At 35.3% G+C, this 26,892-nt stretch overlaps 2 protein-coding genes across 4 annotated transcripts in view; one reads left to right on the top strand and one right to left on the bottom strand.

The window, feature by feature from the left end:
- Nucleotides 1-5,549, bottom strand: part of LOC107709260 (transmembrane protein 106B) — a 7,537-nt gene extending 1,988 nt beyond the window's left edge. Inside the window, exons 1-8 of one of the 2 annotated variants that reach the window (XM_016513699.1) lie at nt 5,467-5,549; nt 4,326-4,331; nt 3,399-3,615; nt 3,195-3,258; nt 2,869-3,028; nt 1,426-1,566; nt 1,274-1,323; nt 1,124-1,177 (exon numbers count right to left, since the gene is read on the bottom strand). In XM_016513699.1, the coding sequence (XP_016369185.1) occupies nt 1,124-1,177; nt 1,274-1,323; nt 1,426-1,566; nt 2,869-3,028; nt 3,195-3,258; nt 3,399-3,603 (674 nt within the window). In that variant the 5' untranslated portion in view covers nt 3,604-3,615; nt 4,326-4,331; nt 5,467-5,549. Of the gene's footprint in view, nt 1-1,123; nt 1,178-1,273; nt 1,324-1,425; nt 1,567-2,868; nt 3,029-3,194; nt 3,259-3,398; nt 3,616-4,325; nt 4,332-5,465 lie in introns of both variants that reach the window. The other variant, XM_016513696.1, reaches the window with a different exon arrangement.
- Nucleotides 5,550-6,604: 1,055 nt separating this feature from the next.
- LOC107709255 (type 2 phosphatidylinositol 4,5-bisphosphate 4-phosphatase-like) lies at nt 6,605-23,802 on the top strand. 2 transcript variants are annotated; one of them, XM_016513692.1, is made up of 8 exons: nt 6,605-6,867; nt 14,014-14,162; nt 15,865-15,971; nt 17,224-17,347; nt 18,195-18,275; nt 19,269-19,321; nt 20,836-20,926; nt 22,740-23,802. In XM_016513692.1, exons 1-8 carry the CDS (start codon nt 6,774-6,776, stop codon nt 22,881-22,883), a joined length of 843 nt encoding a protein of 280 aa, XP_016369178.1. In that variant the 5' UTR covers nt 6,605-6,773; the 3' UTR covers nt 22,884-23,802. The 2 variants fall into 2 exon arrangements, with proteins under 2 accessions (XP_016369178.1, XP_016369179.1); XM_016513693.1 differs by lacking the exon at nt 18,195-18,275.
- The last annotated feature ends 3,090 nt before the right edge of the window (nt 23,803-26,892 follow it).

Below are 26,892 nucleotides of genomic sequence, written 5' to 3'. Positions count from 1 at the left end.
AGGCATGGTTGACTCTTAACTTTTATAAAGAATATCTCTTTGGATTTGAGACTTTAGTCTTTGCAACTTTACAGATCTTCATGCACCAAGAGCTTGTAACACTCCAAAGAGAAAGGAACAATTTTGGGTGAACTATCCCTAATAAACCTTGTCAACAAGAGATACTGCAATTGATCATGACTTTTCATTTGTCTGCATTACTAATGTCAATGAATTTATATCAGTAAAAAACATTGAATTTCAACAGTGTCTGTCCACTTTTTCAGTGGCCTTGGTTCTGGAAATATTTTTCCCATTCTTTTTTCTCCACAGGGATTTTTTAAAAGTTTATGTTAAAGAGTTATAAACCATGAACCAAACCAACCAGATACAAGGTGAATCACATTGTTACAAACTGAAGCTAAAAAGTATTTGAAAATCAAACAAAAAGACAAGACTGTATACTTGAAGGCTATAATGAGGGAAAGAACTACAATCTCATGAAGAAACTAACAATCAAATAAAAATGGCAGCTAAATACTAAAGTTAAAACTATTGATTTACTGGATAAAACTATTGTTTTAAAAATGTTCAGTGAATGTTCAAAAATGTTTAATATGCCTAATCAAAAATTAAGTTTTTATATATTTACAGTAGGAAATTTACAAAATATCTTCATGGAACATGATCTTTACTTAATATCCTAATGATTTTTGGCATCAAATAAAAATCAATAATTTTGACCCATACAATGTATTTTTGGCTATTGCTACAAATATACCCCAGCGATTTAAGACTGGTTTTGTGGTCCAGGGTCACATATACAAATATCTACGTCGTTTGAGAGCAACTCTATCTAAAGTGAAAGAGTTCTTTTGATGTGATTCTCTAATGTGGAGATTCTGCTGAATCATGGATAATATAGTTTTCCACTTGGAATTTTGCTGTTAAACACGATTATTTAAAAACTAAGTTAAATTAATGTGGGCTGATGGCTTCAACAAAAGCATGTACCACTGATTAACAACCTTGTAGCTCGAAGTAGTTCTGTCTTGAAATGTTTACAAGTTATTGTTAAAAATTAATCCCCTTGTTAATGCCCAAATACTTAAAGTAAAGTACACATGTTTTGCACAATACTTACTGCATCATAACCACAATGTTGTGCACCTTGATGCTCTGCAGGGTACAGTAGTCACTGGAAAACAGAGGAAGTTGAAAAGGTCTGCCAGGAAAAAAATATATATATTTATTACGCCTTACGCTTTCATGTATGAAAAGTGTGTAAACTTACTACATATAGCTCATTTCATCTGCAATAGTGGTGGGCACCATGTAGTCAATCTGACAAAAAAAAAAAGCGAAGCGGAAGTATTACAAAATACTTTGTTTATATATGCTTAAAAAACATGCCTATTTTAACCGCTAGTGCAAATACAGCTCTACCTGCTTCATATCCAGAGGGCCAATAGTGGTTATGTTGCTAATGCGGGTTTTTCCTATCACAGTCTTGGAAAACTGCACCTGGGCTGTGATGTTGGCCACGTCCACCGAGTAATAGTTGTTGTTAGTAATATTCAATGAGTTCTTTAAAAGAAAGAAAGACAAATAAACAGGCTGAATTATCAAAGCTAAAGTACAACTTCAAGGGTTAAAGGTCAATAAAGGCTGGAATACACTCCAAGACTTTTGCCCCCGTTTACAGTCTGAAGGAGTCAATGCTTGCTGCCTAAAGTCAGAACCAGTCTGCAGATTTTTGGGCAGTCAGAGCTGACAGATTTCCTAGAAAACTGTATAGTGTATGATGGGCACAGACTCTGATTTTATAGCTTCAGGCTATGAATCCATTCATTCAGAAGATATCAAAAGTTTGATATTTTAAACCAATTTTAGAACACATATTGATTTCATTTGTCACACATCTGGATTCATAGGAGGCACATATCCAATACCATCAAAACTATTTAGAACAGAATATTTAATAAATAATAGAACAGAATCTTTAATAGAAAATCAAATCTTTTACAGAAAATGCAATATAACAAAATCCTGAATAGAGAAATCAGAATCTTTAGAAACAAACCAAACGGAAACTTTAGTAGAGAATCAAATACAACAAAAACCCTTTACAGATAAGTGAATAGAATAAAATTGGTCTTTAACTGAATCTTTAATTGAGAACCGAATAGACCAGAGTATTTAATAGAGAATCAAATCGATGACCAGATGTCTTCCCAAATTGTCCCATTTTCTTCTTGTTTTTATTCGTTGACAAAAATCTCAATAGATTTCCATTAGTTTTTGACATTAAAAAAAAATTTTTTTTAGCTTATTGTCTCATTTTAATGGTGAAAAAATGTTGTTGACAAAAATGATTTGTCAATGAAATGAAGTCTACAGATTTCAGGCAAATTTCTAAGAAAATCACAGTGTATGATGGGCACAGATTCTGATTTTTTAGCTTCAGACTGTGATTCCATCCAGTCAGGAGTATATCAGACATGTTCAATATTTTGAGCCAATTTTAATACACATATTGTTTGTCATGCGTCTGGTTTCATCGGAGGCACGTGTTTCATGTTTTTGCATGAGCGTCTTGTGTTCGGTACAACCTGAAAGTCTGTTAGTGTGTGATCCTCACTTGTTTTTTTAGTGTATGATGCCCAGTTTTTCCTCTGTAACCATTTTACAAATTTGCAAATGTATGACTCTGTGTTTTAAAATTCCATTAAATTGAAATTCATGAAATTCATTCCAGCCAAATGACAACCGAATTGTCTTTTTTGGGATCTCTAAATTTTCCTCCTGAACCAGATACAATGTCAAACACTTTTAAAAGCATCATTTTTGTCAGGTGAGTTCAGTGATAATTGCTCTGCAGGAACTTACAGTGACATTGAGATACACAATGCGTTTGCTCTGGTCATAGGACACGTAGACAGACTTCACTCCCACATAGTTGACATCAATGGAACGTGGGAAAAGAAAGAACACAGCCAGGCTGGAGAGCAGCAGGCACACAATGACTGAAGCAGTCACATACAGCTTGCTGTGAGACATACATAACATAGATTTAGTCAGAGAGTTCAATCAGTATTCTATAACATAAAACAAACGCAAGATCTTTAATAGCTTCAAGAAAGGATTGAGACTGGAGCACTAAGTAACTGGTTTAACAAAATGCATCAGGATAAAAATCTTTCAAGGTTTCTTACGTTCTCCTGGGTCTCAGCCTCTGGTCGCTGTATGGGATCAGGGCCACCAGCTGATTTTCTTGACCTCCATACACACGTCAGTGTGTGTCACATGGTGTAAATTTTTTTAGTGAGAGATGACATTTCAGATTGGGTTACTTTTAAACATTTCAATTAACAGGAACTCTCTAGACGAAATGTTCTAAACCGAGTTTAAAAATGTACCTCGCGGGATCCTTCCAGTGCCTTGGCATGTGGGGCAGGTGACGCTGTCTCGGCCAGTGAACTCCACGTAAGGGAACTGAGACACGTCTCCCCTATTCTTACTGTCATCAGTCTGCATGGCGCTGTACCCGGGCGATGAAGTCAGGCTGTCCTTACACTCATCATGACAGGTATGCTTCGGCAGGTGGGAAAGAGCCTTCCCCATTTTTCACACCTGGTGATAAGAGCAAAGTTTTAACATGGGTGAAAAATGCATATTATATACACTGAACAAAATTATAAACGCAACACTTTTGTTTTTGCCCCCATTTTTCATGAGCTGAACTCAAAGTTCTAAGACTTTTTCTATGTACACAAAAGGCCTATTTCTCTCAAATATTGTTCACAAATCTGTCTAAATCTGTGTTAGTGAGCACTTCTCCTTTGCCAAGATAATCCATCCACCTCACAGGTGAGGCATATCAAGATGCTGATTAGACAGCATAATTATTGCACAGGTGTGCCTTAGGCTGCATGGCCACAATAAAAGGCCACTCTAAAATGTGAGCCTAAGGCACACCTGTGCAATAATAATGCTGTCTAATCAGCATCTTGATATGCAGCACCTGTGAGGTGGATGGATTATCTCGGCAAAGGAGAAGTGCTCACTAACACAGAATTAGACAGATTTGTGAACAATATTTGAGAGAAATAGGCCTTTTGTGTACATAGAAAAAGTCTTAGATCTTTGAGTTCAGCTCATGAAAAATGGGGGCAAAAACAAAAGTGTTGCATTTATAATTTTGTTCAGTGTATATGATAAAACCAGGGTTAAAATCAGAATGCCTAGAAAAATACTCTGCATATCCAATATCACCCAAACTATTTAGAACAGAATATTTAATAAAAAAATATATAAAATATAATCTTTAACAGAGCATGTAATATAATGAAACCGTAAAAAAAGAATCAGAATCTTTAGAAACAAACAGAACAGAACCTTTAATAAAGAATTAAATAGAATAGAACCTCTTTGAGAATCAAATACAACAGAAACTTAAGTGAATAGAATATAGTAGAACTTTCACTCAATAGTGAAACATAATAGAATCTTTAACAGAGAAATAAATAGAACAGAATCTTTAATTGAGAACCAAGTAGACCAGAATATTTAATAAAGAAACAAACAGAATGGAATCTTGAATAGAGAATCCGAACAGAATATCTAATAGAGAAACGAATAAAACAGAATATTTAATAGAGAATCAATTCGAATAGAATCTTCAGCAGAGAATCAAATACAACAAGACTATTCAACAGAGAATCGAATAGAATGGAATCTTTAGGAAAGAATCGAATATAACAGAATCTTGAATAAAGAATCGGAACAAAATATCTAATAGAGACACGAGTCACGACAAGAACAGAATATTTAAAAGAGAATCAATTAGAATAGAATATTTAGCAGAGAATCAAATACAACAAAATATTCAACAGAGAATCGAATACTTTAACGGATAGAAGAATAAAAAATAACCTTCAACAAGTAATCGAACAGAATAAAATATTTAATACAGAAACGGAATAGATTATTTAACAAAGAAATAAATAGAACAGAATCTTAATTGAGAACCCAATAGTACATGACATTTAACGATCTCAGATGAGATTCCTAATGAAAAAAAAAAAAGATGTGAAACCTAGCAACACTTCATATCATTATACGGATAACTGTATCTTATACAATAACGTTACATGGCTGAAACGGTCATGCCTATAAGAGAGTACGTTATAACTAAGAAAATAAACACGATGTCAGCAAGTCCCAGATCAGACATCGATCAGGCTTATGTTTCAGAAGAAAGTACGAAGTAAAAAAAAAAAAAAATGATAGAAGGCCATTGGTAGGCCTGGACACATGAGTTCGTACGCGAGCATCGCTAATGCCTGGTTGGCTAAAAACAAAGCTAAGGTAAAGGCGCAGCGGGCTAGTTTGCTCGGAACCAGTTGATAAATGCAATGCCTAAGATTAAAATGGGCTTGCCTCATACCACATATGAATATTTCTGTAAACGATGCTGTTCTTACCTGAATGAATTAATGTACGTGAGCGCGGTGGTCATGCAGTTGTCGTGTATCTTTTGCACTGACATGCGCAGTACGTCGTTAGACTGGACACAAAATACAGCGAAGGCTTAAGCTCATGAATATTAATTATTTATAAGCCATCAGACAATAATTGCTTTGCAAATTAACAAAACTTTAACAACGTATGTAAATGCACTTATATGATATGTAAACATTACCATAGGACATTTGTGTGTGTGTGTGTGTGTGTGTGTGTGACCCCTGATGTTTGAAAAACACAGCCTACATGGGCACATAACACGTTTTCATACCTTTACAAGATTTTAAAAAGAATGCTAAAAATTACATATTGAAAATAGAAAATGACGAGGCTAAAAGTGAGCTGTGATGAATTACAGTATAGTATCATTGTATTTTAATTAATAATTTATAAGCTAATATTAATCAAATTTGATGTTTTGTAGTATTACGTTCTGATCCCATTTAGTTTTTTTTTTTTTTTTGGTATAAAGTTTATACTAGTTTAGTATAATCTAAATTTATGCTAAGTTTAGTTCTTAAAAATTAGTAATTTATTTTTTATTTTATTTTTTTCCCCTTTAAGACTGGTCATAACTTTGTAAAGTCAGTTACATAAAAAGGTAGATTGGTCTATTTTTATTTTTAAATCAAATTAGACCAAATTAGATTATTATTTTTTTGTAGTGAATGTCTTTTATTGTATTAGGCTACTGTCTATTGTATTGTTTGTGTTGTGTGTACACAACTTGTTCACTGAACTTGTTCACTGCAACCTAATTTACCTAAGGGTACAAAAAAAAGTAACCTGAAACCTGAACTTGGTTAACCACTACTTGGTCAAACTACTAAGACACAGTCTTAACATAGTGGCTATGTTTATACAACTGGCCCCAGCTCTGTAAATTCTGAACATGAACACTCCTTGCATGGCTGTAAATAATGTTCCTTCTGGCACTGTCGTCCAGTATGCCCTATAATATGAGGGAGTGGGCTTCAGGACAGAAAATGAACATATTCTCCTGTGATGACCAAATGCATCTTTACAAGGTCAAATAAATAGACTCGGGGAAAGACTAGAGGGGAACATTGACAGTGGCTGCAGAAGGGAGGGAGGGAGATCCCGTCCGGTCCAGCAGTGATTTCTCATCCTCCCGCTTACGTCTTTGACTCCGCCTCTCCACTGCCCTGCCTTGAGCTCAGAGTCTCGGTGCCCCTCTCCACAGCAGCGGACGGAGCCAACCACCATTCGCCGCTGCCGCTGCTTTTCCGTGCTGATCTACTGATACAATGGCTTCCGATGGTGTGGATGAACGATCCCCGCTGTTGTCAGCACCGAACACGCCCACCGCTTCACCGTATCTGCAGGACTCGAGCCCGAGAGGTAAATGTGGATAGGGATTGACGTAGGAGTGCTGAATCATTTAGGGCGTATAGTAGTGAGCGGGGATCTGTAGCAGCCTACAGCCCATTTAATATGAGACATTGTCTGTAGACGACAAGGAATAACAGCTCAGATGGTCGTGCCTGAAGAACGGGCCTCGATCTGCCTGATATTGCCATCGCAGCCTCATGTGATGGGTACAAAATGTTGCGTTCCTGGACAAACAGTCTGCTTTATCGGTTATTAAACGACGGCTCGACTGACACCGGTTCAGCCGGATATTGTATGGATATTTCGAGGTAGCTGCATTTAAGATGAGGGAGTTGACATCTCGCTTGCTAGAGATGTTGTTTTGCTTTCATTCATAGACATCTGGACCAATCCCCATCATCATATAGGCCCAGACCACATTATACAGATTCTATAAGCATATTAAACATTAGAAGTCATCAAAACACTTGTTTACTCCTACATAAGACGCACTGCTAATAGTAAACAACATAAAGGAGGCACAAGGAAAGATGACAATTTATTAACGATTTGGTGAGCAGAAAAACTGTGAAGAGTGTGCAGTTTTTGTTTTTGAAGGGATGATTTTAGATAAATTCTTACTTTGCTACAGTAATGCTGGTGACACTTTATTTTAGTGTCATTGTTACATGTAGCTACTTACTATAGAAGCAACAGTAAATTATGAATAATTATAAGCAACTAATCCTAACCCTATAGTAAGTGCATGTTGTTAATTAATGTTACTCAGTACTTATTTGTGTAATTACACTGTAATGAGGACACCTTAAAATTGAAATGTTACCATAATGCTTTTCTCAGGGATTGTTAGCAGAGCCACCATAGGCATGCAGGCAGCATAGTGGTCAATCAATATGGGGTTTTCAGTGATTGATTTCTAGACTTTTACTTTAATTTCCTCTAATCATGAATAATTGGTTGTGTATTTGATTGCTAGGCTGTAATGAGACATCAAATCCAAGTGAGGATGGCAAAAATTGAACAGACAGTTCCACCTTTTACCAGTCTGAATAGGAAGCGAAGCACATTTGATGGTATATTTTACATATTATAAACATTTCTTTACATATTTAATAATAAAACCAGTTTGTGAGGTGAACTGAAGAAATGAGGGCCTTGTGAACTGAAGATTTTCAAATAAATTGATTAATAAGAGCCCCAAAGACTGTTTTAGGCAAATTCACAAGGAAATGTGGGCATCAGATTTCCGCATGGACCCACTAAACAGATATCGTTAATTAATAAGGTTTTTCATTGGCCAATACAGATAACTAGAAGAAAAGAGCTAATATAATACTGACATATAGCCTATGTAATATAAGCTAGTACTATTTACTTATAGCAATTCTGAGATGTAAATTAAACAAGCTTTTTTTTAAACATGCAATACATATTTGAAATTCATTGAAATATTTGAAAACAAAGGAAGGACTTGCTTCTGAGACTTATAGCCTGTAATCTCAAAATGACCAATTGTCTTTCTAAACAGTCTGTCACCCCATATTTGCTCTTTTGTAACTCTATCCATATTGCACTTCCTGATTAGCAGAAAAAGATTTACGTTTTTACTGTAATGATCCGCTTACACTTCATCTCATTATTCATAATGGCTATTTCATCGTACCATGATCAGGTGATGTGGACGGCGTAAACTATGTGTGCTAATGTACTCTAGCATTGTCTGACCTAGTATTTCAAACCCCTGGATTACGTTTTTTTGATCACGAGCGTTCACTCACTGAGTCGATGAGAGGGATTAGCTTGTCCTGTTGGGGGGTGCAGGGGGAACTGCTGAGCTGGACTGGAGTCTGTGCACAACATTGCTTTGTGTGCTGAGACTGATGTTTATTCTGCAGTTGCATTTGGAAGCCAAAGCGAGATGTATTGGAAACACCTGTGTGCGTCAAACCTTAAAAAGTGTAGAACTGTGAAAGTAACAGTTTGCGAGCTCTTTAACAATGCTCTGTGCTGTTAGACTGAGTAGAACAAAGGATACAAAAGAGCTTTGACCTTGTCTGCATTACATTCTCTGAATGGGTTTTATTTTAGTGATAGTGATCAGTCCTCCTCAAGGCGAAAACCAGACCGACTATTGCTTTCTGCGCTGGTGATGTCACATAATTTCTGCAAGGATCTCAAGATAAACAAATATTAGTTGACTGAAACTCATGAAGGTGTAGCTGTAGGCTTGGGATGGGCAGGAGGACTGGATCAACTTTGCCTTAGGCCTGGGCGATTAATCAAATTTTGTTGTCAATTACAATTTTGGCTTGCAAAGATTATTGAGATATAGGTATTATTGTGCTGCAAGTTTTGCAATGATGCTCTCGTTTCGAGTGCACGCCTTTCTTTCACAACAGTGCACATGATCCTGAAAATCTATTTTTCATACTGTACTGTACATTGTAGTGTTGTGATACAGAATATGCTTACATCCATAAATCAGTATCAGCCAAAATTGTAATATCAGTGCAAAATAATGCAGTTTCTATATTTAAAGCGAGTTTTTTGGGCAGTGTAGAGTAGTGCTTGTTGTTTGTCGTTTCTCCGATCACAAATGCAGACATGGTTTTGTTTACGCGGCGCGATGCAACGCAATGCGTAAAAAGACAGTATAAGTCATTATAATCCTTAATTATGTCCCCACTGGATGCAACGAATGCCTCGTTTGTAATGGGTTTTCATGTTTTTGAATCATTGCTCTGGCCTGACACGGCATCATCACAGTATGGTAAGGGGCGTAACATTTCCATCTCACGCTTGAGGTATTCGGCCAATCACAACGCACTGGACAGCTGGCCAATCACAGCACACCTCGCTTTTTCAGACCGATGAGCTTTGTAAAAATCGACGCGTTTCAGAAAGGCGGGGCATAGAGGAGAAACAATAATGTACAGTATGTGGAAAATAATGTGTGTTTTGAACCTTAAACCGCATAAACACATTTCATTACACCAAATACACAAAATACTGTTCTTTTTAGCAGCATCATATGACCCCTTTAATACAGCTGCAGAATGATTATGGATAAAGGGGATAAACTAGAACACGTTTACTGACTTTTGTACACTCTCATATTCACTATTCACTATTCATATTCATGTCAGCGCATGCTAATCTCTGCTACACATAGGGTGCACAACCTCTCTCTGATATTAAACATGATAGTAAGACGGACAGAGAAGGAGTTGCAACAACAGCTGTCTGCAGGCTCCAGGCTTGGGAAAAGGCCTCTCGTCTTACAAACAGTGTGGGATGGTGACAGAGAAATGAGACCTGTGCTTTTCATCTGCCACTGGAGAGACGCTATATGCTATATTAGTGTGTGAGGCATAAGGATATCTGCTTATAAACTGTCAGCATGAGCCCCTACTACAATATACACGACTGCATGAATGCATCCCACACATGTGAGACAGCAGCAACTTTATTTACAAAGACTCATTTTTATAGCCTATTGAAAACAATGCAGAGAACTGATTTTTTTTAGCCTTAAAGGCTAATAATGTTTTGAGCAATACTCTAAACACTGTGTCTTATGACATTGCATTGTTTGTTTGATCCTGACCAGCCTGACACAGCAACACTGAACCAATGGAGCGAGTTTGGGGTGGACTGTTTATTGGATCATTTTTGATGTTTGGTTTGGTGTTGCTAGTGGTGCACAAATTACACACTTCACCTTTAAAAAAAATCAAAGTGGCACGGTAGATGATGCACTTGTTCATGATACAGCTGCTTTTGTGCTCATGGGGACGTAGGTTCAAACAGGTTCAGTTTGCGTCATGTTCTGATCCTTGTCTCTCCTTGTCTATTCTGCAGAAAGCCCATTAAAGAACATGGAAACAAAGAAACAAACCTCCTAAACAAGAAAGAGTGATAACATAAGCTTTAAGTCCGAGAATGGCACCTAAAAATTGCTAGAGAGAAATTTCATGACAACATTAAAACTATACTACAGGAAGGAATACATGCTTATCATAGGACTGTCTGACAGCTGAAGTTCTTGATGTCATCGTCAGTGGCTTGCAGGTAGAACAGGCCCATAGGTTGAAATAACTTCTACCATACTTTTTTTATTTAACAGGATGGTTTGCTGTTAAAATGAGTTGCGGATGTGCGCAGTTTATCTGCTTTTAGCTTTAGAGTGTTTTTCGATTATTGTATCACATCAAAAATCAATTAAAGGGGACATCGGATGCAAAACTCACTTTTACATGGTATTTGCATATAAATGTGTCCTAGCAGTGTGTGGACACAACCACCCTACAATGATAAAAATCCATCCACCATTTTTTTATCCCCAAAAAACCTAAACAGTCTCAATAATCAAGCTGTTTTGATTTTCTGCGCAATATGACGTCATATTGCTCAAGCCCCGCCCACGACCGCTGACGGACTGTCTCGTATTAGCATATTTCTGCCCTCAGCCAGTTGTATGCTGTCCACCATTTTCTCCGCGCCCGAGCAGCTGTAGCGACAACAATGTCTCGTAAGCAATGCAGGTGTTTTGTAGTTTGATGTAAAAGTGAACATGAGAGTCTTCATTTTCTCCTGACATGAGAGCCACTGAGGACGCAGTGGGTTAGTTTTGTTTTTGATGGTATTGTGCCACGAATACACCTAAATTAGCTTATGTCTGCACAAATCATTTAACACCTGACTGCTTTAAAAGTTAAAACTCAAGGATGTATCAGTATCCACTGTTCATGATCCAGCTGCACCTCCAGAAGTAAGTCTCACTTTATATTTTTTATGATTATTTGCAAATCGCCTTTCCTCTTCCACAGAAGTGAGCAGGCAGGGTGAGCAGAGCTCATTAGCATTTATAGAGACATGCACCAAAACGTCTCGTTGTGAACAGAGCTGTGTTTGACAAGGTAAAAAGAGTGTTGTTTTACACTACCATTGAGGAATTTTAACCAAAGTATGTTACAGACAGATCATGAAGACCCTAAAGAATCATACCAACTTGTAGAAAATGGGCATCCGATGTCCCCTTTAAGATACACTGCCATTCAAAACTAGTTTGAGGACAGTGAGATTTTTTGTTTTGAAAGAAATACCGTTATTCAGCAATGATGCATTACATTGCTTAAAAGTGACAGTTTCTATTTTAAATAAATGCTGTTCTTTTGAACACTCTACTCATCAAAGAATCCTGAAAACAAAATGTGTCACCGTTTTCAGAAAAAATATTAAGCAGCACTACTGTTTTCAACATTGATAATAATAATAAATGATTCTTGAGCAGCAAATCAGCATATTATAATGATTTCTGAAGGATCGTGTGACACTGAAGACAAAATTCAGCATTGCATCACAGGAATAAATAACATTTTAAAATAAATTAAAATAGAAAACAATTGTTTTAAATTTTAATAATATTTCACAATATTACTGTTTTACTGTATTTTTGATCAAACAGATGCAGCATAAGACAAAACATCTTTCAAAAACATTACAAAATCCTAGCAACAATTTACAAAGTTGCAATCTTCTACTCAATTACTTTATTTTAATGATATTTGAAACAGTATTATATAATAATATTTGGATATTATATAATAATATTTGGAGTAAAATACAAAAAAGTTTTCCATTATTATATACTGTATATTTTAGAGCTTGTTCTCTAACTGAGTATTAGTATCAAAACAATGTGATTTTATTAATCCTCAATGGATTAATAAAGGGACATTTTTTAAATTTGTATTTTTTTATTAGGACAACATTTGAACTTACATATGATAAAATATCTCAGTTCTCGGACCAAGTATGTGTGTTCTTGCAGATGGATGATCCCCGACAGCTGAGGGAGGTCATGAGGCCAGAGCTGCTGTCAGTTGTTTTTGCTGTGGTGTCACATGTTCAATATGGCTGCAATATGACTGTGTTGTTGGCCAGCATGCTTTCAAAAATTAGAAGTGGCAGACAGCAGGAGGAACATGTCTTAATTTCACTGAGAATAAGCAGTGGGTGGGCCTGGATTTCACTAATACTGAAGACAAGGGGAGACTGAGTGCGTGGTTTGGCTGATGGCCCAGCTACTGTGAAATGGATATGAGAGAGTAATTGAAAGTATGTGTAGGATGCACTTATTTCTAAACACAATGAATCAGCATTTTTGGGTCCATTGAATGGGACTCAAAGCGATACATACTACATATATTAGTGGATTCTAGCTCTAAAGACAAGAAGGCCTGTCTGGACGCAGTCGCAGTGTTTGACTCATTTCTGAGGTTTATGATTCAGGAAAATGATTATCATTGCTTATTACATGGCTCTCTAGAATACTTCATTCTGATTGGTCAATCAAAGTAAAATATTTTTGTATAATGACCGCTTAATTGCTGACCTTTATCTCAGGAAAACAAATTAGTGCATAACTGTGCTGGTTTCATGTCTATAATTGTTCTGTGGTCTCTTTCTGCTCACGTAATGAAATAATTTGAATTCAAATCAATACTTCATGCCCATTTATTTATATATTTGATAAAATAGCCCTGTAATAATGTGGAATAATACATGGAGTAATGGAACTGAGCTGGTCATTAATGCAAAATAAACCTCTTAAGGGTGATGCAAAACCTGATCACCCTGTCTGGGTTTATTTTGCAATAATGACTGGCTGACTATACATTATTAACTTACCCAAACTGGTACTACAGTATTTTTGCAATATTTTGCACTACTCGAGTTGGCTTATAAGTCTGTACAGTTTAAAACTGAGGTTGGTAGGGTCAGTTATGCTGGCTAAAAATCATAATGATACAGAGTGTGGGTTTATGCAGTGAACTGATTTAACATATAATACTCTCTTAAAAATAAAGGTTCTTTATTGATACCGAAGACAGCTTGTAACACTCCAAAGAGAAAGGAAAACTTGAAATCGCATCATATGACCCCTTTAATTAAAATGTTCTTCACACTAAAAAAAATGGTTCTTTTGAGAACTGTTCACTGAAAGGTTCTTTGTAGAATGAAAAATTGTTCTTCTGTGGCATCGCTGTGAAAACCCCCTTTTGGAAGCTTTCTTTTTAAGAGTGTAGTATCATCAACATGCATGGCCATGCAACTCTGACAGACTGCATGCTGGTTTCTGTCCCTCTGCAGCTGAATTACCTCCGCCCTACACAGCCATCGCCAGTCCAGATGCAGGAGGAGTTCCTGTCATTAACTGTCGAGTGTGCCAGTCACTTATAACTCTGGATGGCAAGCTCCATCAGCACGTGGTGAAGTGCACCATCTGCAATGAGGCCACGGTAAGACAGCTTCAGCTTAGTCATGCACAGCTTTAGTCCTTCATCTGGCTCCTTCCTTTTTTTACTAGGGATGGGCAATCTCAAGTTAATACATACTTCTATGGTAACATTTTATGTTATCGTAGTATGAAGAAAATGTTAAAGAACCATGTGGTAATGCCTATTTGTGGATAATCCAGTGAATTAAATACTTTACTAATGGAATGTACACTATATCGTTCAAAGGTTTGAGGTCAGTAAGATTTGTTTTTCAAAGAAATGCATACTTTTATTTAGCAAGGGTGAACTAAATTGATCAAAAATGACTGAAATAAATACTATTGTTTTGAACTTTCTATTCATCAAAGAATCTTGAAAAAAATTTAATGGCTGCTCAAAATTCAGCTTTTCCATCACAGGAATAATCTTTTTCAAATATATTCAAATATATATTTTTTTTTTAAATTGTAACAATATTTCACAATAATCTTATTTTTACTGTATTTTTAGTAAATAAATGCAGCCTTGGCGAACATGAGACTTCTTTCAAAAACATTAAAAATCTTACTGACCTAAAATTTTTGAATAGGACTGATGAACTAATCTTCATCCCATTTATCTTTTTATTTCGAACTTGATGGATGTAAAACAAAAAGTGAATGTTAGCGAATTAAGTTTCACATTATAATACACCTAATTTAGAAACAAAGTCTGAAAACAGACTCTAAAACGGATCGTTGCAGCTTTAAATTCTTATTGATTGAGCCATATTCATAGCTGTTTTATGCACACATGTGATCGCATATCAGTTAATATATGCAGCAAGTTATGACATAGGTTGACAACCATAAACAACTAAACTCTGCTTTAATAATTTGTGACATTTCCCCTCTGCTGAACCTGATGTCTTTGCTGCTTTCATATCCAGATTCAAAAAAGTTACAAGTACGACAGCATTGTTGATTACGCAAGTTTTGAATCTGGACGTGAATGCGGGCTAGACACAAGCTTTAGTGGAGGTGAAGTTTATTAGTGAATAATGGTTCAATTTTGTCCACAATACAGCCCTCACAGCCTCATAGAGCCTACAAGTAATTGTGTTTGGGATGAAGGATCCATGTGCATACATACCCATAAGTGTTGTGTGCTCTAGAAGGTTGAATTGCAGTGTAATTGAATTGTCTGCATGAGAAACACTTCACATGAACAGTGGATGCAGGGTCACCTGATTCACAAAACAGCAGAAATCAGGATGTTTTAGAGAGGGAAATGTATCCTGTAAAATACCACAGATGAATATAGAGCTCATTTTGATTCTAGACTATAATTTGTGTCCCATCTTGTTTAATTTTATAAGGCTCCACACAGTTCTGTTTCATATTGGTTTAGTGAATATACTATACTTGTTGCATCACATTAAACCTTCTGCTTGATTGGTTCAGAATCAGATTTCATAAATTCCTCTGCAGACCTGACCTCAGTAGGTATTAAACGGTTGCTCTGTCTCGATTCATTAAGGCTTCCAGACTAGTCTCTATAATAATAGAATTATTACATAAAGAGTTGTTGGTTTCTTACAGAAGAATGCTTAAACGAGAGCATTTGTGCAAATTCAAAAGCGTAAGGGAGATTTATTATATTAAAGCATTGGCATTACATTACTGTTATCTTGCATATTGCGTGGTCTCGTCTGAAACATGATGTATCTGTTTTTTTTTAACAGCCTATAAAAAATCCACCAACAGGAAAGAAGTATGTTAGATGTCCATGCAACTGCCTGCTAATCTGTAAAGACACGTCTAGGAGGATAGGATGCCCTCGGCCCAACTGGTAAGTGTTAAAGACACACTTCAGAGGGTCGTTTAGTCAGTATGTGTTATGGGATCTGCAACAGTATATTACTGCAGGTGTGCATTACCATAAACGCTCAAACAAGCAGTGCTGTTTTGAGTTTGCACTTAGTACTGTGTCGAAACATTTCATATGCTTTTACAAAGCAGTCTGAGCATTTATAGAATTATTATAGTGAAAGATCAACTGTGAGAATTGTGAGAAATCACTGTAAAAATAAATAAATAATTTATAAAGCCTGACATGAAATGATAGTCAGAAGAATCACATTTTTGAAGTGAAACAGCTGATTGAACCTTTACCTAAAATATTTTTTACAAATGTAAAAGTTTGTACATGTCTTTGTTGAGTATCATATTTGATCAATCAGGCTTTTATGGCTAATAGAGTATGATATAGTGTGAATGGTGTCAGTAAGGTTTGTTTTTTAAAGAAATTAATATTTTAGCAAAGATTCTCATGCTCGAGGAAAAAAAAACTTTGAGTTTCTCTCAGTTTTATTCTGAGGCCCAAACTGAGCAAAAATACGCAATTTTGTGCAGTTGCTGATACTTGTATGGCCAATAAGTAAGATGAAATTCTGATAGCTTGTAATGTAAATCAGTGAGATCTTTATAACACTATAACACAAAACAAACATAAAACGCATATAAATATCAGTTGTATCTCAATAATATGCCTTAATAATATGATTTTTGAATGCTTAGGTTTATGATCAATTCTCAGTAGTTTTTTATTGTGAGGGCAAAACATATAATGTAGTGTAATACAATGATCATTTAGGGATGAACACAAGCCTGATGTGTCATATTTGATATTCAGTTTAACATGATTTTTCTAAAACAATTATGTATAGATAATCAAGTAAACCTTCAGTCCAGTAAGTATTCATCTTGAAATATTACTAACAATATAAAAGTTATTCTTACATTCACTTTATACAAATCATCAAAGTGATCACAGATAAAAGACATGAGTGCCACGACCTGAAGGTGGACATTTTTACAATTATACAAAAAAGCCTTTTATTTGCTTAAAATGTATAAACTTTTAATCAGATGACAGAAGGAAAGTAGTAGATTGTGTACAGCTGGTTTTTTCAGCAAAGTTTTGATCATATTGATAATAATTTAAGGATAGGGTTAGGGTTATCAAATAAGATACAGACTTCATAGGGTTAATAAAAACATGCAGATAGGGAAAGTCTGACATTGTTTTCATGGGCCCCCAGCAGACGGATCATCAACCTGAGTCCTGTGATGGTGATCCCAGAGGAGCAGCCCGCCCAGCCAGCTCTGCCAGTCCAGCCTGAGGGCATGCGTGTGGTCTGCGGCCACTGCGGCAACACATTCCTTGTACGGTCTCACATCTTTATATTAATATTTCCTCTTTGACCTACAGTAATGTTTCTTCCAGTGTCAGTATATGCAAAGCAGAGAAGATCTGTGAATGCATTTGCACTACCTTTCAAAAGTTTGAGGTCAGTAAGGTCCCGAAGCGAAACGAGGCCACTGAACGAGCGTGACACACGGCTCGAAAGCAGCGGAGCTTTTATTATGCCACAGTCGACCGCTTCCGCTCCTTCCGGTCGTGTGTATGTGGGGTAAAGCAGCGCTGTTTTATCATACTAGATATATTTGAACGTTCTGTTATAATGCTACTCTGTGCGGTCCTCACCTGTCTAATATAATGCATAGCATATTAATGCGCATTGGTGTTTCCATGTTTTCTACAAAACAAAACCGGAAATCGAGGGTGTATGACGTCATTGGCAGGTGACACAATGACACTATAGACACGGTCCGTGTCACTAGTTAAAATTGCTTATTTCTCTGGATTGAAACATTCTTCGAAACATTTGGGATAATGTAAGTACACAAGTCAGCAAAATATATAAAACTGTTCTAGTGGTTTTTTGATATTTTAATGAAAAAATCTTACATATTGTGCCTTTAATATTTTTGTAGAAACCGTGATGAATTCTTTGATGAATAAAAAGTTTCAAAAACAGCAACATTTGTAACATTATAAATGACTTTACTGTCATTTTCAGTTTAATGCATCCTTGCTGAATAACAGTATTCATTTCTTTCTTTCAAGAAAATCTTACTGCCTTTAAACTTTTGAAGGGTAGTGTGCATGTGGTGTAGAGTTTTTCTAGTGCACTTGTTCTTAGTGTCCTGTGATGCCCCTGCGGTGTAGGGCAGCGATGATGATGATGATGATGAGTGCTCCCGGTCTTCCTCAGGCCTGGCTATTCGCGGCCCCTCTGATATTTTCAAGGTCCTAATACGCTGCCACCTTTTCAGTTGGTGGAACTGACCGAATGACAAACTAATAAAAAAAATGAAATTGAAAACTAATTAAAAACATGATTCCAGGGCTCCAGACTGTGCTTAAAATGTTTGCAAATGTGACTGAAAAAATAAACTAAAATTAAAATGTATTACATTTATGGGTTTTTTTGTGACAATAATTTAAAATATAGGAAAAATGTATGTGCAATTATTTCAAGTTCTGTCAGGTTTCATCACGTGTCAACTCGACAAATAATCCATCGCAAGTCATGATGTCCACGAGCAAATGAACCGATTCTTATGAACTTTATCATTTAAATAAATTTACAACTGCTTTGCATTTGCTCTTGAGTTAAGCAGGAACAACAGTAATTGGAAAAAAATATACTAAATACGACAACAACCTAATTTAAATAGATTACAATACATCGTCATAGTCTATATACTGAATCTTCCTTTCATCCACTGACTGTTAAGAACTAAAGTAAGACGCTATGAACTCAATGAATCATCTGTACTAAGCAATTCTGTAATTTGTCAACTTAAAAAAGTCTTTTGGCTCCTAAATGTTTTATTTTAGTTGTATATTTTTGTCTGGAGCCCTGTGACTCAAATGATCATAACTCTTTGTGGCCTACAGAGGCAAGATGCCGCAACAGAAAAAAATTGGTTTACATGTTTTTTGTGAGATCTTCTGTTATAATCTTAAAAATGTCTTGTTTTTTTACTGCTTTTTGCCTTTGTACAGAGTTAAATCCACTAATTCTCCTAATATATTCCCTTGTACATGTCAATTTATTCACTGAAATCATCACCAAAAGATTTGCTAGATATATTAATCATTTAAACTAATTTAAATGTTATGCACTGCTGGAATCAAGTTTGGTGTAGATTTGAAAATGATTTGTGCTGCTTTGCCATGCTGTGTGTTTGCTTACTGTAGAAATAACCTCCTTCTTATCTCTCCTTGTTTTTGCAGTGGATGGAGCTCCGATTCAATACACTGGCCAAGTGCCCGCATTGCAAAAAAATGTGAGTCGCCATCATTTGTCATATTATTTGTACGTCAAAAATGTGATGTCTGTGGCAATACTCCACCAGTGATGTGCTGTTCTCAGGAGAAATGTCATAAATCTCAAAGTGTGATGTGCCTTACTAACCGGAGGTCAGGCTTGAGTTTGTGCTGGCCAGTTTGTAGAAGTGAAAGTAAATAAACCCTGGTGAGTTCCAGTTAGAGAGGGGCAATGTGATGCCAATCTGCCGAGCGTATCATGCTGACATACTGAAACATGAGCCCTGCACGCTAGTGACGCTGCGAGGGAGACTTATGACAACAGATGTTGCAGCACACATGATGCAGCTGAGAGTCTCCCAAAGCAAATCACAGATTTCCACTCGAATGCAGAGGATCTGAAGAGGCAGAGAAGGAGAAATTCAGCACCTTAAGCTATCGGAATCGTTGTGATTCCAGAAGAATGTTTTAAAATCCAATCACATGAGAGGCATGTGAAGGTTCATGGTAAGACTTAATGGCCCTCAAACAGGAAAAAGAGCAGACCATGTGACTCAGTGATGAAGTTCTTTTTTGACTACAAGAATTTGTAGGGCTGCCGGCACACTGGAAAAATTATACTTTGGACCAACTTAAAAAATACTACTAAAATACTAATTTGTTAAGCCAATTTTGTTAGTTTTTCTCCTGTTATATTTAGTTTAAGTCCTTACAAAGTCCTCAAAATATTTATTTTCCAAAGACAAAAACATTCAAACAAAGTAAAAAGATTATTTATTAGAAAGACCATACTTAATCAATATATTTTCTTTAGACATAAGCCAAAATAGTACTTAATGTAGGTCAGAATAATATTCTTTTGGATTTTTACATCTTAGTTTCACCATAAACAAAAGCTAAATTAGCTATAATATGAAAGTAGAATTTTCACTTAAAATAAAACTAAAAGCATATCTTTAGTCAATTTAGTATTAAAATTTTGTTTATTTACTATGAATAAATGTCATTTCAAAAGACCCTAATGTTTATTGTGGTGTATTTTTAAAATATGCGTCATATTTTCTGGTAAGTACTAAATTTTTTTTTAAAAAGCCAGCAATATTTTCTGCAGTCAGTAAAGCAATATTCAGTATGTGTTCTGCACAACAACATTCTGATGTCAAGCAAAAATGCTGTTTAAAAAAATTGTTTCTTAATTTATGTTATTTGCTTTTAGAAAACTGAACAGAACAGGATTTTAGTTAGACCAATATAAAAATGCACTTTAAAAAATGCACTGACACAGTCATTTAACTTTTTTCAGTGTACTGTAGCTTACTTTCGGCCTAGTTTGGATATTTGTTTTTTTGTGTAGTAGCCATTAAACTCTTCTTTTCCTATGTAGGGTTGCAAGCCAAGCACTGACTAATTCGTGCTCTAAAACCATTAGAACTCTGTACTGAGAAGCTGAAACAGCCCAATAAAACAGCCACATTAGGTGTGTGGTCATGCAGTTTAAATCTTCTCTAAGCGTGTGTGCTATCTTTGTCTTCAGATCCTCTGTAGGCAGTGCTCTACCCAGAAGGCGCTGCTGTGCCTACATTACAGTAGGAATGATCTGCATTTTCATCGGTATCGGTTTAACGGTGAGTATTATTTAGTATAGTTCATAGTCATAGTCATAACAAATTTTGTTGCATTCTCTACCGTCCCAAAATTTTGGGGTCAGTACGTTTTCTTTATAGAAATGTATACCTTTATTCAGCAAGGACACAAATAAAAGTTTGAACTTTCTATTCATCATAGAAAATTGAAAAATAAAATGCATCATAGCAGCTTACACATAAATATTAAGGAGCACAATAGTTTTCAACATTGATAATAAGAAGAAAAGTTTCTTGAGCAGTAAATCAGCATATTAGAATGATTTCTGAAGGATCATGTGATACTGAAGACTGGAGTAATGATGCTGAAAATTCAGCTTTGCATCACAGGAATAAATTACATTTTAAAATATATAACAATAGAAAAGTTATTTTAAAATTGTAATAGTATTTTATAATATTACTGTTTTTACTGTATTTTGGTCAAATAAATGCAGCCTTGGTGAGCATAAGAGACTTCTTTCAAAAACATTTAAAAAAAATCTTACTGACCCCAAACTTGAACGTATATTTATTTATGTGTGTGTGTGTGTGTGTGTGTGTATATATATATATATACAGTATATAGTATACATATGTATGTATATTTAGATATATTTGAATGTTTATTGATGTTACATTTTTGTAACCATGACAATGGAAACTATTTTGTATTGTTTTTTGTTTGTTTGTTTGTTTTTATGTTTTGTAGAATAACAGTATAAATGTATAACATTTGAATCAATGTATAAAATATAATTTTTCTTCTATATGTCAACATCATTTTTTCAATACTTTTTTTTATTAAGAAGGGCAAATTCAGATAATTTAACATCTAAAAGGGTAAAGCATTTTTTCCAATTAACTTTTGCTCTTCCATCCATATTTTAATGTAACAAAAATTATACAAAAAGAAATGGGTGATGGAAAAAAAAAATGAAAACATAAATAAAACACCCAGCAGCAACAAGGAGATAAAAATTATGCAATATATTATTTGTTTTACAGAGTCAAAGATTCTAAATGATTTATTCATATGTGACCCTGGACCACAAAACCAGTCATAAGGGTCAATTTTTCGAAATTGAGATTTATACATAATCTGAAAGCTGAATAAATAAGCTTTTCATTGATGTATGGTTTGGTTAGGATAGGACAATATTTGACCGAGATACAACTATTTGAAAATCTGGAATCTGAGGGTGCAAAAAAATATATATTTCATGGAACATGATCTTTACTTAATATCCTAATGATTTTTGGCATAAAAGAAAAATCTATAATTTTGACCCATACAGTGTATTTTTGGCTATTGCTACAAATATACCCCAGCGACTTAAGACTGGTTTTGTGCTCCAGGGTCACATATTAGGTGTCTCTGTCTCAGTGAAACTGCACCTGTCATGCGATGAACCACCATGATTTTGATCCTAAAAGTGTTTTTCAAAGGAGTTTCACTACATGGCAGTATGGATAAAAACAAAAAACCTTCCTGGACACTCTTAGTAATTCCATTACACTCCTGGATACACAGTGGAAAATTGTATATTTTTCACTAACATGAAGTCACAGTTTTCTTTAGTAACAGTTTTATTTCAGTCACGCTTGTCATTTACAACAGGGTCAGATGATCATTCTCACAGTTTGATTTGAACCATATATTATGTTGCAGTTCCTAAAATAAGTTACCTTCCAGTTCCAACTAACGAGAAACACTCAAATTAGCACTTGGCAGTTGTTCAGTTTGGACTCTGGATATAAACTATTAAACTAAGTTTGTTAGCTCATCACACATCCCTGGTGTTTTTCCTCTCAGGTGGGCACTCAGGACTTCGCCAGGCGTTACCATGCTACTTACGTGTCCTGGGCCTTCGCGTATCTCCTGGGTCTCATCTGTCTGATACGGGCCTTCTACTGGGGAGTGATTAAAGTCAGCTATCCAGAGAACACCTTTGCATAGGCAAAGCGTCCATCCTTCAAGTCCTTAGTGTTTGATTTCTCTTGATTTGAACAGGTTACAACTGTTACAAGAACATAAGAATCCAGGGGGTTTAGGTACCTGCAAATGTTTCAGATTGAGTTATTGATTAGCTCTGATGTAACTGATTTGAACCCGCAATATGATGACTTGAGGAATTAAGGTGAAATCAGTGGTTCTAAGACTAGAAAAATAATACAAATAATCCACCTCTTGGATTTGTCATGGTGGGTGGATATCAAACATATTTTATGTACTGCATTTTGTTACCAACTTGACCAAAAGAGACGATCTTTTATGAACAATTTGTCCATTGCACTACGATTTTATGCAATTCTTCTGTTGTGTTGCTGCTGGTCACTACAGCTGTTAGGAGCTGAGAGATGTTATGTGTTCAGAGAACTTGGCACTATCTGTCATGTTCAGATATATTTAACTGTTCTTAAAATCCTGTGCCAACATTTTTTTTGTTGTTCAGTATCCGTTAGGGGATCTCCCTCTGATGAAATTTAGCAGTATTTTCAAACCCATTTTGGCTGCTCAAACTCACTGTGAGCAATAATCATGCATTTTTTGTGGCTTTAAAAGAAAAACTGCATGTACACAGACACTGGACCTCTAAAACAAAATTCTGCATTCAATACAAGTTAAGCTGATTAGACAGCACTTGCGGCATAATATTGATTGAATAACACAAAAATAATTTTGACAATACAAAAAAAATAAAAAACGCGCTGACGCAATGGAAGTGAAATGGGACCAATTCATAAATGTTAAAATACTCAGTCTTCCGATAGTATAAGAGCAAGATGTAAATAATATGAGATTTTATATGTGACAAAATTATACTACCATTAAGAAGTTTGGGGTCAGTAAGATTTTAATGTATCGGAAAGAAGTGTCTTATGCTCACAAAGGCTGGATTTATTTGATCAAAAATACAGTAAGATAAGTAATATTATAACATATATTATTACAATTTAAAAATAATGTTTCTATTTGACTGTATGTTAAAATGTAATTTATTCCTGTGATCAAAGCTGAATTTTCAGCATCATAACTCCAGTCTTCAGTGTCACATGATTCTTCAGAAATCCTTCTAATATGCTGATTTGCTGCTCAAGAAACTTTTATTATTATCAATGCTGGAAACAGTTGTGTTGCTTAATATTTATGTGGAAACTGATACATTTTATTTGAATGTTTCTGTAATGAATTGAAAGCTCAAAAGTTCATTTGAAATATAATTTATTGTAATAATGAATAATGGGAGTGAATGAGCAGCACTCTCTTCCACCTTCAATACCACGACTGAGGTGAGACCCTTGAGCAATTAGACAGATTTGTGAACAATATTTGAGAAAACCGGGTGTGTGTTCAGGGTGTGTTTGTGCACTTGGAGGGGTTAAATGCAGAGCACAAATTCCAAGTATGAGGCACCATACTTTGCTACATGTCAAGTCACTCACTAATTTGCCTAAACACCTAAAACAACTTGACAGTTGTACAGAAGGATTAATGTAAGTGCATTTATACAATTATAAGCTTCACATTTATACTTTTAAATACTCCAAAAATTGGCCCCAATCACTTCCATTCTAAGAGCCTTACTGTAACCTTAGTTTTTGGTTTAAAGAAAACAAGTATAAAATATATATATTTTGTGGCCACAAATGCTGTGTAATTGATCTGAACTTAAACTGAACCTGAAATATTTATTTAATTTTTCTCCCTGATCAGTAATATTGACACTTGGTGAATGGGAAATGACATGTGCATGATTGTATTTGGATTCTTTTGTACTCCGAAACAGTGTTTTGTTAGTCTGTTACTGACAGGGCACAGTGGAAGTGTTACGCCATGTGTCTAGTGCTCCTTCCTGTGTGTAGAATGTAAACGCCCCACTGCTACCCGCCTAAATCCACAACTCGCCACAACCTTGCTAGTATTGCTGTAGCTTACATTTACAGTAGTTCTGTATTTTGTCAAGACAAATGGAGATAACTATACTATCTAAACTTGTTCTGAATGTGACAAGTCAGTGAAGTCCTTGTACATAGGAAGCTGAGCACACAAAGTCTGTAGTTCAAGTTGGAATATGGCTTGGGTCTTTTTAAAACAATAATTTCTCAATAAAATGCAAAAATATTCTTTGCCCTTTGACTGTGTGATGCTTCGTGCCAGCTTGATTTGAATTGTCTTTTTTTTTTAATCGCAAATATGTTATTTTGCATTTCACAAAAGCCTGATTTTCTTTCATTTGGCACAATGTGTCATTTGGACGAATAAGGCGCGCTTTGCTTTGTAACAAGTGGCATCATTAGTATTTTTGATTAGAATATTCTTGTCTCTACTGTCACACAGGCTTGTTAATGAAAGATTCAGGAATGCTCTGTGTGTCTGTTTAATGCAGGCACATGATATAGTTCAGTAAGAAGCCCACAGCACAGCGTCTCTCAAAGGTCAGGCTGTCATTAGAGTGAACGTCACCTGTAGCAGCAGACAACAGGGGCCCGCAAGTGGCTTGATATTCACACAAACGGGAAGAACAGGAAGCTTGTAAGATGCTTTTGCCATTGTGTCATTATTTTCAGGACAGTTAAGCACATTTCCCTTCATATTCTGGTTACTGTACTGTCTCGTTACTTACCTTTCATTCTTATTACTGTAAAACAGTAATGAAAGTCATTTTGTATTTTACTTCACAATTTAAATGTGAAGTATTTCCTATAGTGATGAGAATTAGAGAGGGGGCAGGAATTTGATTAATTGGCATGCAAATAATGTCAATGCAATGTATCTTAATGGACCTCATTTTCATTATATAATTATAACATTTAATTAAATTATAATATAATAGTTAATAGTAATATAATAGTTAAATTATAAATTATATCTATTATTTTTCTTTTAGGTTTGGGAAGTGGTATTTTAGTATCATTGATATACTACTATAGTTTTTTAATATTTTGAATTAGATAATATTTTCATGTTTTATATATGTTCTGTTTTCATTTTAAATTTTTGTAATTTTGTTGTGTGCTTTTGTTTTTATTATATTTTGTTTTCTTAATATGTCTATAGTTTTTAAGTTTTACTTTAAAGTACTAAAATAACTAAAACTAAATAAAGTAAAACAAAAATGCGTTCTGTTGCCTTGCCAAATAAAAATAATTTATTTGTTAAATAAAATTTAATGTTTATTTTATTTCAAGTAATGAAAGTGTTTTATTATGGTTTTGGTTTAAAGATCTGTATATATATATATATATATATATATATATATATAAACCTGATCAAAAAAAAAGGTTTGACCATTTTTGGAAGAAAAAAACTCATAAGAGTATATACTAAACATAGAGTATGGTAAGGGGTGTAACATTTCCATCACACGCTAGCGGTATTCAGCCAATCACAACACACTGTATGGCTGGCCAATCAGAGCACACCTCGCTTTTTCAGAACGATGAGCTTTGTAAAAATCGACATGTTTCAGAAAGGCGGGGCATAGAGAAGCAACAATAATGTACATTATATGGGAAATAATGTGGTTTTTTTTACCTTAAACCATATAAACACATTGAATTACACCAAATACACAAAATAATGTTCTTTTTAGCAACATCATATGACCCCTTTAACCACTTGATACTACCTCCAAAAACATAAGATGAAAATTGTGGTTGGGTCACATTAATTTAATATGTTTATTCACAGCTGACAAACTACATAAAATACAACAGCAGAAGTATATCTTTTCAAAGAAATGGTCATGTCAGGAACTCTTGATATGTTCAGGAATGATCACAAGAACTGCTACGAGAGGAGACACAGACCTGTGCTACAGACAGACTGACAGCACTCAACACTGTACTCTCACGGCACAGATGAACACTTATCTTATGCAACTCTGATGGGATTGGAGTGCTATCATCAGAACAAAGATCTCGTTGCTTTATTTGATATCCTCTACAGTTTACACTACTCGTAT

This window comes from Sinocyclocheilus rhinocerous, unplaced genomic scaffold (assembly GCF_001515625.1).
Source record: "Sinocyclocheilus rhinocerous isolate Xijiao unplaced genomic scaffold, SAMN03320098_v1.1 scaffold206, whole genome shotgun sequence".
NCBI lineage: Eukaryota > Metazoa > Chordata > Actinopteri > Cypriniformes > Cyprinidae > Sinocyclocheilus > Sinocyclocheilus rhinocerous.
Note: the sequence above shows the minus strand (reverse complement) of the source record. Positions and strands in the feature narration are given on the sequence as shown.

What these genes read in the sequence shown, in the direction of transcription:
- LOC107709255 (XM_016513692.1), top strand. Translation starts at nt 6,774, where the DNA reads ATGGCTTCCGATGGTGTGGATGAACGATCCCCGCTGTTGTCAGCACCG. An exon ending in GCCCCTCTGATATTTTCAAG is followed by an intron (nt 18,276 to 19,268) that starts GTCCTAATACGC and finishes TTGTTTTTGCAG; the next exon opens with TGGATGGAGCTCCGATTCAA. An exon ending in TGCCCGCATTGCAAAAAAAT is followed by an intron (nt 19,322 to 20,835) that starts GTGAGTCGCCAT and finishes CTTTGTCTTCAG; the next exon opens with ATCCTCTGTAGGCAGTGCTC.